We start from the raw sequence: 14,029 nt of genomic DNA, 5'->3' as shown, positions 1-14,029 counted from the left end.
TATTACTTAAACTGTTAACAATATATTTTTTATTTTTATTTAAATATGTTAATCTAATTGATAATATTTTTCGTAAACAATGAGATTAAAAGTTTTAAATAAAATAAAAAGTTAAAACTTGATTTAAACTTCAAAGACGGGTAATTTATTTGATTTTTTGATGAATTATAATAATAAGATAAAAATTTAAACGTAAAAATAAAAATGAATCAGTTTTTGAAGTTTACATTTTACTTCTTTTAATTTTAATATCTTGCACCATATTTCTAGCTCAAGTTCTGAGCAATCATAAACTAAACGTAAAAAATACTAAAAGGAAATATATTTTAACTAATTATATGTTAAGCCTCTTTTGAACGATGAAAAGAGAATCAGAGAGGAATGTAAATGGTAAAATTGAAAATAAAATGTTTTTATAATTTTGTAAATTATAAAATTTTTATTATGTATTTAAATTCTTTTTGGTCAAGAGTGAGTGGTAATTAAATTTTGATTCATTAGTTTTAGTTCAATACCTTTAAAAAAAATTCCTAACCAACAATTATATAAGGCTACAACTCAATTCAATATTAAATGAATTAACATTTTAATAATCTCTCTCTCACCCTCCCCACCCTTAAATCTTTTTTCTAGTTACTTTCAAATTCCTCCATTTTTATCCCCACTCTCCATTTTCACCTCTCTCTCCTCCTCCTATTCTCCCCCAGGTTTCTTGTTTCACTACGAAATTAGGACAGAGAATTGATGGAGATCAGATGATTAATGGAATCCTAATAGCTACCAGCTGACTGTGAGATGGAGCTGCATGTTGGGGGTGAAATATTTGCAATGAAATAAGGTTTGTTTTCAAAAGGAGATATCAAATCTTGTTTCACCTGTGAAATTGTGCTTCCAAACAAACTTGTCGACATTTTCAAAGAGCAAAAAAAATAAAATAATGAGTTGTCAAATCGTTAACGAATTAGATAATGATCCCATATTTTATGTATGGTATGGATATTAAGTAAATAAAGGGATAAAAGACCTCTTTAGTGTTATTGATTCCAAAAGACCCCCATTCATAAGTACCTAATACAATATCTCACTTATATACCTACGTAAAAAATAGAAGGTCGGTAATGACAATTTATCGTAAAGAAAAAGAGAGAAAAAAATAAAGAATGCGCAGATTTTATGTGTAAACCCTTTCGGGAAAAAAACCACGGGTAGAGGAGAAGATAATTCACTATGTCGAATTCGAATTAATTATAAGAGAAGTAGACTATGTCTATTTATATGCTTGTAAAACCATATTCAAATAGTAGTGTAGTAAGATTAAAACACATTATTCTAATTAATATCAAATAGATGGAGTTTAATAAGGTTTAAAAACCTTATTCTAAAATAAAATAAAAGAAGTATAATTCTATAAAGATTTTACTTTTATTTTATTTTACCACTGTATTTTATTTAAATAAGGATCCGGGTCACTTAATTCTAACAATCTCCACCTTGACACGAATTCTTAATAAACAAGTTCTTTATCACGAACTCTCAATGAACAAGTTCTCCACCTCTTCCATAAAACCCCTTAAGGGTTTAACTTCAACAATGAACACCAACCAAGTCTAAGCAATGCTCAAACTTGGTTATAGGAAGTAACTTAGTCATCATATCTGTAGGATTTTTATTAGTACTAATTTTGCTCACAACAATATCACCAAGAGCAATAATATCACGAACAAAATGATACCGAACATTAATGCGTTTTGTTCTCTCATGAAACATTTGATCTTTTGTAAAAAAGATGGTACTTTGACTGTCACAAAATACTGTATTGATTTGAAGGTCTTCATTGAGTTCACTAAAGAGTCCCTTCAACCAAATAGCTTCTTTACAAGCCTCAGTAATCGCCATGTATTCAGCTTCGCAAAACAACTGTGGTTTGCAAAGTAGCTTTCCAACTGATTGCACAACCTCTGATTGTAAAGACATAATCTGTGAGAGATCTTCTTCTATCAAGGTCTCTAGCAAAATCAGCATCAACATACCCAAGGACTTCATCTCTGGTTCTTCCATGTATATGCTAACTGCACTGACTGCATATGATAAATCTGGATGTGAACAAACCATAGCATACATGAGAGATCCCATTACACTAGAGTATGGAACATGTGACATGTACTCAATCTCATCATTTGATTGTGGAGACAAAGCTGATGAAAGTTTGAAATAGGCTGCTAAAGGAGTACTAACAGGCTTAGAATTCTGCATATTGAATCTGTAAAGAACTTTCTCAATGTACCCCTTCTAACTTAGGTACAATTTATTTACTTTTCTATCTCTGAAAATCTCCATACCAAGTATCTTCTTTGCTGGTCCCAAATCTTTCATCTTAAATTCTTCACTTAGTTGGGCTTTGACCTTTCTTATCTCTCATTTATCTTTCGCTGTTATTAACATGTCATCAACATAAAGGAGTAGATACACAAAAGAACCATCACTGTTTTTCTTAAAGTAAACACAACTGTCAAAGCTACTTCTTTTGAAATCATAAGAAGTCATAAATGAACCAAACCTCTTGTACCACTGTCTTGGTGACTGTTTCAAACCGTAAAGAGACTTTTTCAGCAAGCAAACATAGTCCTCTTTTTTTGAGACTGTAAAACCCTTTGGTTGTTGCATGTAAATATCCTCCTCAAGTTCTCCATGCAAAAATACAGTTTTTACATCTAAATGCTCAAATTCCAAATCATGCATGCCCACAATACCAAGCAAAGCTCGAATCTAACTATGCTTCATAACTGGGAAGAACACATCTGTGAAGTCCACTCCTGAAATTTGACTGTAACCCTTTACAACAAGCCTTGCTTTATATCTGGGTTATTCAACTCTTTGAGTCCCTTCTTTCTTTTTAAACACCATTTACAACGAATAACATTTTTTACCTTTAGGAAGTTTCACAAGACCCTATATTTTATTTTTGTGGAGTGATTACATCTCCTATTGCATAGCAAACATCCACTTTTCTGAGTCTTCACGGCTAACCGCATCAGAATAATTAGATTACTCTTGGTTTGCATCTATATCTTCAGTCACATTTAAAGCATAAACAACTAGATCAGCCTCGGCATACTTCTTTGGAGGTTTAATTTCTCTTCTAGATTTGTTTTTGGCGATAGAGTATTGTGGTGAAGAAACAACTCTATTCTGAATTTTTATACTGGCTTGAGGAGTCGGCTCTATTGTAGATTCTGGATTAATCTGATGCTCCACCTGCTTTTGATTTTCTTTATTGTAAGAGTCTTTAAGAGAAAATTTAGGTAGCTTAGCAGTTTCATCAAAAACAACATATCTGCTAATCACAACTTTTCTATTTTTAGGACACCATAACTTATACCATTTTACACCAGCTTTATAACCAAGAAAAACATATTTAATGGATCTCGGTTCCAATTTTTCATTATCAACATGAGCATACACAGGACACCCAAAGATTTTTAAATCAGAATAGTCAGCAAGATTACTAGACCATACCTCTTGTAGAGTCTTTTTCTCAATGGCAACGGATGGAGATCAGTTGATCAAAAAACATGCAGTAGATGCTGCTTTAGCCCAAAATGACTTTGGTAAGTTGGCATTTGACAACATACATCGAACATTTTCCATGATCGTTCTGTTCATTCGTTCTGCAACGCTGTTTTGCTGTGGAGTATGACGAACTGTCAAGTGTCTCACGATCCCTTCTGACTTGCACAGTTTATTAAACTCATCAGAATAGAACTCTAAGTCATTGTCTGTGCGGAGGTATTTTATGTATTTTCCCGTCTGTTTTTCAATCATATTTTTTCAAGACTTAAATGTGAAAAACACATCGCTTTTTTTCTTCAGGAAGAACACTTACAATTTTCTGGAAAAATCATTAATAAAAGTTAGCATATAATTAGCTCCACCTCTGGAAGGTACTCTGGATAGCCCCTACAGGTCAGAATGAATATAATCCAACGTTCCCTTCGTGTTATGGATTCCTTTGGTGAATCGAACTCTCTTTTGCTTCCCAAAAATACAGTGCTCACAGAACTTCAGTTTGTAAATTCCTTGCCCATCAAGAAGTCCTCTTTTATTCAATTCTGCCATGTCATTCTCACTCATATGCCCTAGGCTCATATGCCAAAGTTTAGTAATATCATCATTTGACAAGGAAGAGGATGAGACAGCTGCATCACCAGTAACAGTAGAACCCTGCAAAACATATAACTTAACAGTCTTTCTCTGCCCTTTCATCAGAACGAGGAAACCTTTGGAAATCTTCCAAACCCCACTTTCAGCTGTGTATTTGTACCCTTTTGAATCAAGAGTACTCAACGGAATTAAATTTCTCTTCAACTCTGGAACATGTCGTACGTCACTAAGTGTTCTGATAACTCCATCAAACATCATAACTTTAATTGTTCCAACACCTGCAATTCTACATGAAGCATTATTTCCTATCAAAACAACACATTCAGACATTATTTCGTAAGTTGTAAACCAATCCTAATTGGGACTCATGTGGAAGATGCAACCCGAATCTAGGATCCACTCATTGCTCGCTTTAGAATTGTTAACAGAAGCGACTAGAAGTTCACCATCGCTGTAGTCTTCTACAACATCAGTTTTACTAGAATTTTTTGGCTGTTTTCCAGTTTGATTCGCAGCCTCCCTTTTTATCTTGTTCTATAGCTTATAGCACTCAGATTTAATGTGTTCTTTCTTCTTGCAGAAGTTACAAGTTTTACCTCTGTTTGAAGACTTCGATCTACCCTTAGATTTACCGCGAGGATTCCGTTTCTGTGTCCTTCCACGATTATTATCAGCATTTCGATCTTGTCTCCCACGAATAATGAGACCCTCTTCTTGAGAGTCGATTTTAACCACAAGATGCTTCATCTTATCATACAAGGTTAAAGAATCATAAACCTCATCAACTGTGAGAGACTCGCAGCTATATAAAATCGTATCTCTAAAGGTTGAATAAGATGGGGGCAACGAACAAAGTAGAATCAACCTTAGTTCTTCATTATCATACTGAACCTCCATGGTCTTCAAGTTTGAGAGAATTTCTTTAAACACTGTTAAGTGTTTATGCACAGACGCACATTCGTCTAAACGATGAGCATAAAGACGCTGCTTCATATGCAGCTTGCTAGTTAGAGTTTTTGACATAAATATTTGTTCCAACCTCTTCCATAATCCAGCGGCGGTATTCTCTTTCATCACATCCTGCAAAATTTCGTTAGAAAAATGCAGATATATCTGTGTTAACGCCTTTCGATCTTTGTGTTTCTTCTCTTCATTTGTCAATGTTAAAGGCATCTTATCTACCCCTAGTAGGGCTTCCTCTAAGTCCATCTGTGTAAGAACTGCCTGCATCTTTATCTACCACAACGCGAATCTGGTGTTGCGATCCAATAACGGAATTTCATACTTCAAAGACGCCATTACCGTGATTGAGATGAACAACTCGGAAACTCTGGTACCAATTTGTAAAAAATAGAACGTCGGTAATGACAATTTATCGCAAAGAAAAAGAGAGAGAAAAATAAAGAACACACAGATTTTACGTGGAAACCCTTTCGGGAAAAAAAATCCCAAGTAGAGGATAAGATAATTCACTATGTCGAATTCGAATTAATTACAAGAGGAGTAGACTATGTCTATTTATAGGCTTGTAAAACCATATTCTGATAGTAGTGTAGTAAGATTGAAACACCTTATTGTAATCAATATCAAATAGATGGAGTTTAATAATGTTTAAAAACCTTATTCTAAAATAAAATAAAAGAAGTATAATTCTATAGAGATTTTACTTTTATTTTATTTTACCATTGTATTTTATTTAAATAAAGATCCGGATCACTTAATTCTAACAGTCCTATGTATAGTTTACCTCCATCGACCACTGCATCCCTTCATTCCCATAATCTTAAGCTGGAAATTCCAACTAATGCGACTATATGCTTTAGACATATCAATTTTAAATGAACCCTTCTTTTGATGAACTGCATATATGATCTCGTTGCCCAGCATGACATTATCCATGATGTTACGCCTGTGTATAAATGCATTTTGATATGACGTAATTATACCTTTCATGATTGACTTAAGATCATTACATTACATGATCAGTTTTATACCTTTCATCTAATTCAATCGATTAGCTGAGACACAATGCTTTTTATGCCCTAATATGAAACACAGCAAATAGTAAACAGCCGATCTGACAGTCCCTTCTAATCCTCAATGCTCCCATATTCCAACCCTATCTTCTTTGTAGGTTTTCTTTTTTATTTCCTAACTGGTAATAGAATAGTAGATAATTATTTGATACACTTTTTATAAAGTCACAAGCAAATTAAAAATCACATTTATTTATATATTTAATTATTTTTCTAATAATAATTACTCTTTATTTAAAGGAGTGTATGTAATAAATTTTCACAAACGAGTGTCCTCTTTTAAGTAGTTTTTTATTTTTTTAGTATAATTTAAAAACATATGTCAACTTCTTAATGTTGTTTGTGGAACTTAATTCCACTTCACTCTACCTAGTAGTTATCTTTATTTAAATACTTTCGAAAGGATTTCTCCTTAACAGGGTCCAGTATCTGCAGAGTCTGTAAGTAAACAAGGGGGACAAAATTTTATGGCCACTGTATTATGCATAATTGACGAAACACCAGAGTCCAGTATAACAAGAGAACTAAAGATATTCTTTAAAAAAAACAGAGAGTTAAAAATAAAAATAAGACAGCAACTTCATTCATGCGAGGAACACGGAGATGACCAGGTCGCTAAATGTTCAAACAAATCTTAATCCTATGATGCTACAAAACATAAAACAGCAATTTAAACAACCAAAAAAACAGAGGTGGATTTGCACACAAGATGCAGAAGAAGCTCACAATGAGAAAAACCCTTCCTCAACATGACATTTTATCGGTAACCGGTGTTTCTGCCGGTCAAAGCCTTCGAAAACTCATCTTCTCGGTTATGTTTGCTTGCTTTCTTCTTCGACTCCATCACGCTTTAGTGCTTTCAATTTTCTATAACCCTTGTCAGTACCGAATATCCTGTAAGAGAATATAACATGGTGGTCACTCATGCTCAGTATTCAAGGTTAATCAATGGTCAAACTGGGATTTATATCCATGACTGTATTGTGAAAATCAAATCTGAGTTAATATGAAACAGATTCGGAATGATTAACTATGATTAGTTTATAAACGGCTGATCAAAATTACAGACAGCATTGTGTATAGAGAATTTTAGGCAGGCAAATCCGTCCACCATATTAATGGCCAGAACTTGGAATGATCCAAAACCAAAATGACCTGAATCCTAAATGAACCAAACAAGTAAACTGAAATGACCTGAACCCAAGATGATTTGACCCGAAAAAATATGACTAGCAAACCCAAACAACTCGAACCAGAAAAGGCCTGAACTTGAAATGACCCGAATCTGAAATGATATGAAAATTTTAAAACCCATTCAACCTAAAACTAACCCGGCCCATCCAATTGACAGGTTTGATTATAAACATAAGAGAAAGCAGATATTTTCTACAAAACTTTCTTCTAAGCAAATATTGGAAGTGAATAAAGTGAAGCTTTTGAAGTTACAACCTCAGGCAGAGACCTAAGACAACATTTCATAACAAATATGAACTTGGGATGATGCAATTGAACCACAAAAGCAGATCCAGTACATAAGGAAGCCTATTTATGATAAAATGGACAAAGCTTAAAGTATCGAAATGTTTAAGAAGATTCATATAAATTCATCTACTACTCAAATGGAAGAAATAGTAGAAACCACAATAACCTACAATCTAACCATGGAAAATATGCCAGTGCTTCAATGAAAAATAAATGCCAAAAAACTCACCAGTCCATGTAAACAAATGTAGATGAGTAGTTGCCAGATTTTGTATAAAGCAAACGATGATGATAGTCATGAAAATCAGCACTGAAAAAGTGAAAATACGAACAATTACTTACAGCTAAAGGATAAAAGATAAACATCTAACTATGCGTATAAACTCAAGAAGCAAAGCAGCAAGCAAACATGGAGCTCACCCCCCATATAAAGGTAGAAAGTTTGAGAGGCTCCATGGAAAATGGTAACCACAATGTGCCTCAACTGTCTCTAGGACTCTAAGAGTCATCCATAACCAGAGAGTAATAAGATGTGGGCCAGTGATGGCGGGACCAATTATTGTTGCAAAGCCAAGGAACAATATCTCAGCAGGGTGAGCATACTCGGATGTCAGTCCAAATGGAGTCGCATACCTGTACGGTGTATGCATATCAAGTAACCAATAAGCACATGCAAAAGATCCAAGTGAGAACACTATTGTTCATAGTTTTAACTAGTACAAGCACCTAACATTGACACTTACTCATGATGAACACTGTGCACATGCTTGTACAGCCATTTTGTATGTAAAATACGATGTCCCCAGTAAAACACAAAATCCTCCAGGATGAAATAGAATATTATCTGTGATAGAACCACTTTCCTGCCAACCAGTTCCAGCTAGTTAGAGCTCTGAAACTAAGAATTTAATTTCATGCAGGTATATCTATTGAGAACATACTTCAGGACAAGTAATGAAGGTATTATGTCTGAATATGGTAAAAATGAAGGGAAAAAAGCTCTAGCACATAAAGAACCTGAAAATACCAGGATGGAAATGGCAGACTACTTTTCATGCCCATGAATCTGAAGAAAGGATAAGATGCAATCATAAGCGGTAGGTTAACACCAATGTGATACAGAAGCAGGCGGGTGATACATTTTTCCTGAGCAGCAAGGCTGTTGTTTTTCGTCTATATAGAAACATAAATTACAAATGAAACAGATTTATTATCAATTCCACTAGAAAAAATACAAAGAAAGGATATTTTTTTGTCATTAACAGCACTCATCCCCACAAATTTTATGTCAACAAAGTAAAAACGGTTGATAACAATACCAGCAATGAAGGGAGTTAACCTGAATCTTGTATTTGCTCAGCAATCCAGCTCTTTCCAGATATATAAATGGAAGTCCGGATAAGAAGAAAACACTTTCGTGAAGAAAGAAACTTCCTAGACTTGCTAGTTGGAAGTCGCTGAAATGTGTGATCAGATACTGCATGGCAAACAAAGAAGATTTTCAGGGAGAATGTATTATATCTCATGACATAAACTGCTGTTCTAAGCTTAAAAACATCATTGGTAGTGTTCAAACTAATGAACAAGGTCACTGTCACTGAAATGTGTGATCCGATATTGCATGGTGAACAAAGAAGATTTCAGGAAGAATTTCTTACATCTTAGAACATAAACCACTATTTCGGAGCTTAAAAGATCACATTATTGCTCAATGTAAATTAATAAACATTGCATCCAGAAGTGAAATCAATAAGCACAATTAGACACATTTACATTTTACTTGGAAAAAAGGGGAAAGGATGGATGAAAATGAATCGAAGCTTCGTTAAGGTCCTTTGCTAGAGACCAATGAGATATAGGATAAAAGGAAACACTTGCAAGAAACACATATTCAACATTAACAACAAAGTCCTCAAATCTAGATTTCAATCTCAGGTACTTGTTACTGTAAGTAAACATACATTTTGTTTTGAACTGTAAGTAACATCCTTGATGAACTAATTAATGAAGAAGCCATTCTAGCAACAAATATATATACATAGTGAAACAGTGACCTGAATTCAAAACTAAAAACAATCTCCAATTTCGTAGCTATATAATCATTTGCAACACTTAAAATGCATTTCAAATTGTAAGAGACAAAAAAACCAAAGAGCATTATGCAATCAAACACTGCCTTGTAAAAATCGAAGATCAACATCCACCGTTAGCCATCCAAATGTACCTTGATGTCACTATCCAAAAACAACTAAAACAAATAAAAATATAAATAATCCAATCGACCCAAACTTGAGATTTAACAATCTTACATACAAAACCAAAAAAAAAAAAAAAACCCAACAAAAATAGATCCATAACAAGTAATGGGCAGTGGATAGAAAAAACTGAAAAAGCAACAAGAAAGAATGAAGGAAAAAGAAAGAACTTTACCAGCCACCCAGATTCAATAATGGCAGCCATGAGAGCTTGGAAGTGAAAAAAAGAAGAAGCTAATTGATCTCCACAATGTTGCTTTCACAATAATAAAATCTTTTTGGAGAGAGAGATGGAGGGTAAAGAGACAGAGAGTGAATATTGAGAGAAGCAAAAAAAACCACGAGATGAGTACAGACTGTCAAAAGGAATCTGGGCTCTATTCATGGGCCCCTTGTTTTTATGCATGTAATTTCATCACACAGTAAGAAAACAAACTCCAAAATCACTACTTTTGCAGTGTAAGAAATTCTAACATGTGGACGGTAGAAGTTTTCAACTTTGAACCGACATTTTATAAGGAAAAAAAAAGGTTTTTTTTCTTAGGTTCTTCACTTTTGCCTTTTAATGTTTTTTCACTTTTCTTTTCAAGTTTGAACGTGTGTGGGTTTTGGCCTTTTCCTATTAGTTTGATTCTTAAAAACTCTTCAATTTTATTAACCTTGTTTTTTCTTAATACCTTATATATACATGTTTATTTTTTGATTTATGTGTTTTAATTATATTTTATTTTAAAGTAATATTTAATCTTTAAATTTACAATTCAACTAACAGGCGAACAATTATTATCTATTGTATTATATATAGAGAATGAGAGTTTGGCTCTACTCGTTTCTCCAATTATCAAAAAGAAAAAAGAAAGCAATTAGATTAATTGAAGTACCCTAATGATAATTTTGCAAATAATTGGTGAAATTAAAACTTCTTAAAATTAAACATAAAACTCTCTGATTAAAAATGGTACTCCATGTCTGTACTCTTTGTATTTTTAGAATTTACACTTTATTTTTCAATTTTCAAAGTTCGGTACATGTGAAATTTAATATCTTTTACTTTTTAGATTTCAAAATTCGAGTCTAATTTTAAATACTGTTAAAATTCTTCTATTAAATTCATTAGTACATTATTTTGAAATAATATATATACAAAAGAGACTTTACAAAATGACTTATAATTAATTTAAATTTAATCTAAGAAATTTAATAAGATAAATAATTAAATAAGCATTGTTGATTCTAAAATTAAAGAAACTAAAAGATTAAATTCCCAACATAATGATAAAATCTAGGAACAAATTGTTGTTAATGATATACCGCAATCAATCACAAATTTTACCAAGGGTCAATGCCTCTTAAATAAGGTTTTAGACGCAGATTTTGCGAAAAAAATATTATTAGGGTCGACTTTATTCTCATATAAAAAAAAGTCGTTCAAGTTGTACTTTCTTCGAATTATCCACCTATTTCATCTTATTCATTAACCATAAGCAGCCATGGAAGGTCTCATTCATTGTTCAAAGATGCAAAGCAAGACTTGTATTTAAGTAAAATATGAGCTGATGAAATGAAAAACCAACTGCAATACCCAAATCAATGCAAAATACTAAATGCTATTCATATTACATATGACAAAGAAGAATACACACAAGTCAGATACTATTTAAGAGTCAACTAAATAGAAGACAAAATCTCATCAGCCATGGATATATCTACACATACATATATAAGCATTTAAAAGGTGGCCTAACCTTTTATTTAAGTAATAAACCCTAAACTAAAACACACAATCTAGTTTGTTCTTGGTGTAGCCCATTCAACTCTCAGGATGAGATTATCATAACCATAGCCATTGAGTTTGTTTATAGCTCTCTGCGCATCATCCTTGTTCACAAAGTTAACGAAACCAAAACCCCGACTCATGCCAGTCTTCTGGTCAATGGCAACATAAACTCGACTTACTGCACCAAATGGCCGGAAAAGCTCGTGCAAGTCAGCTTCCCGGGTGTCCTCCGAAAGATTAGTGACCCGGACAGAGTTCTCGTCGTTTCTGCGTCTCATATCAGTTCCGCTTCTATCAGCTCCAGCTCTCATACCTGGAGGAACATAAGTATTCTTCCCTGATCCAGCAGCAGCAGTTGCAGTTTCAGGTACTGCAGGCTTATCGACGAATGACTCAGCCGGCAGAGCGAGGTCCTTGTATGGGCACCGAGATGTCCAGTGATCACCCTTCTTACCACAAGTCCTACACACCATAAGGACAGCACCTCCTTTTCCTAGTTGAGCCAAGGGATCTCCGGCAGCCTTCTGTTCTTCTGCTTTGCTACCTGTAGGCAGCTCCAAGAATAATTGTTGTAAATTAACCAAGGCGATTTACACCCAACAAGTAAGGTTCACTAATAATTCTAAGCTACTAAAATGCTAATTTTTCCCCCATCAAAACCTTCCATAAATTAAGCTAAATTTGATTCACCAATTCACAAAGACGACAATGAATATCTAAGCTACCAGGATTCTTTGTACTCCTGTAATTACAAATGTATGTATATATGCACAAAAATAAGCAATACTTGTCGGCTTAAATTAAAATACAACTCACCAGTGCCAAAATTAACAAAACAAACATCGATAAATTTATTTTTAAAAACCGAAAATTTTCATATTTTCAACAAGCTATAATCCCATAAATTCAGTAACCCACCCCCCCCCCAAAAAAAAAAGGTTAAGAGAAAAACCAGAAAGAAACGAACCAGGGGCTCTAGGGCGTTCAAGGAGGATTTCTTCAGTGGAAACCATAGTGAGTCGGCTACCAACATCTTCCCTTACAGCATCCCCAAACTTGGGCCAAGACCTTCGCTCCACCGCCTGTTTACTAAGCCGGGCATTAGCGAGTTTTCGGACCCGGGTCGTCGTCGTAATTTTGACCTTGTTTCCCTCATCGTTGAACTTGTACTCTATCACTTTCTTGATCCCGTTCTCGTCGGGTCCGATTACTTGCTTTGGCGGCAACAAGAAATCCAAATCCTCGCCGTCGTCTTCGTCTAGTTCACCCCATCGGAGCTTTGTTGGCGGGGTCGGGTTTTGGGTCGCTCCGGTCACCATCGCTTTCCAAAAAGAGAAATCAAAATTTAGGGTTTTGGCTACGCGGCGTGAGAGGGAAATGTAAGGTAAATAATATTAGGCGGTGGTCGAAATAATGCCGGTTCAATGAAGAGCTCAGCAGAACGGTGCCGTTTGGATTAATATATAACCTACAGTTTAAATTCATTTGGTCCTGAAATTTAAAATTTGATATAATTTACTCTCTATATCTATAATAATAATTATCTGTTTAAATTAATAACATAATTAGTTACTACTTTCAGGTAAAAAACCATTTACCCCTCACCCTATGATTTCAAGAACATATACTTACCCTTGAGCTTGAAGAAAATCCATAAACCCTAAAATTATTTTAAATGTATTATTTATTATAAAATTTAATAATAAAATTATTTTTTACTTCAAATAAAGTTCAGTATTTTAATTTTATATAAAATCAAGTCATAGAGACATGACTTTTAATTTATTTTAAAATGTACATTCCGTTTCTAGTAAATGAACAGGGTTGGAGTAGATTTTTATTACGTTAAAATTGGTATGTCTATATAAAACCAGTTCCTAACAGAACCAGAAGAGTAAAATGATTTTTAATTCTGTTTCTAGAAAATAAATAGGGTTATGATAGACTTTTAGTATGTTATAATTTGTATATCTACGTAATATTGTTTGTATATATACATAGCTCTTATTTGGTTCAGAAGAGTTAGTGGGGTTAAATTTATCATTTAATCTTAATTTCTCTTTGGCTTATAAAATTTAATATATCAACATGTTTATTCAATACGGTCAAATTATTTTATTAATTTTTATTTAGGAGTGAATATAAACATATTAGATAATTGAAGTTAATATAAATTTAAGCATATTACAAGTTACAAATTTGTTTTTAATTATTTTGCTTCTATTTTAAGTAAATATAATAAAAAAAATTGCTTTGGAAATAATGGAGAGTAAAAAAAAAATTGTAGCATGCTAGTTTGGCACGTTTTTTTTCTTTAA

General features: G+C 33.5%; 2 protein-coding genes across 2 annotated transcripts; both read right to left on the bottom strand.

The window, feature by feature from the left end:
• Positions 1 to 6,710: 6,710 nt before the first annotated feature.
• On the bottom strand, positions 6,711 to 10,282 carry LOC105788785 (methylsterol monooxygenase 2-2). Its single transcript, XM_012615828.2, has 7 exons — positions 10,110 to 10,282; positions 9,019 to 9,156; positions 8,707 to 8,852; positions 8,423 to 8,542; positions 8,100 to 8,312; positions 7,909 to 7,989; positions 6,711 to 7,091 (listed from the first exon to the last, which is right to left on the bottom strand). The coding sequence occupies exons 1-7, from the start codon at positions 10,137 to 10,139 to the stop codon at positions 7,010 to 7,012; spliced, it is 810 nt and encodes a 269-aa protein (XP_012471282.1). The 5' UTR covers positions 10,140 to 10,282; the 3' UTR covers positions 6,711 to 7,009.
• Positions 10,283 to 11,496: 1,214 nt separating this feature from the next.
• LOC105788784 (uncharacterized) lies at positions 11,497 to 13,111 on the bottom strand. The gene is made up of 2 exons (XM_012615826.2): positions 12,679 to 13,111; positions 11,497 to 12,255 (listed from the first exon to the last, which is right to left on the bottom strand). The coding sequence occupies exons 1-2, from the start codon at positions 13,028 to 13,030 to the stop codon at positions 11,720 to 11,722; spliced, it is 888 nt and encodes a 295-aa protein (XP_012471280.1). The 5' UTR covers positions 13,031 to 13,111; the 3' UTR covers positions 11,497 to 11,719.
• Positions 13,112 to 14,029: the final 918 nt, after the last annotated feature.

Source organism: Gossypium raimondii, chromosome 2 (assembly GCF_025698545.1).
Source record: "Gossypium raimondii isolate GPD5lz chromosome 2, ASM2569854v1, whole genome shotgun sequence".
Lineage (NCBI taxonomy): Eukaryota > Viridiplantae > Streptophyta > Magnoliopsida > Malvales > Malvaceae > Gossypium > Gossypium raimondii.
Note: the sequence above shows the minus strand (reverse complement) of the source record. Positions and strands in the feature narration are given on the sequence as shown.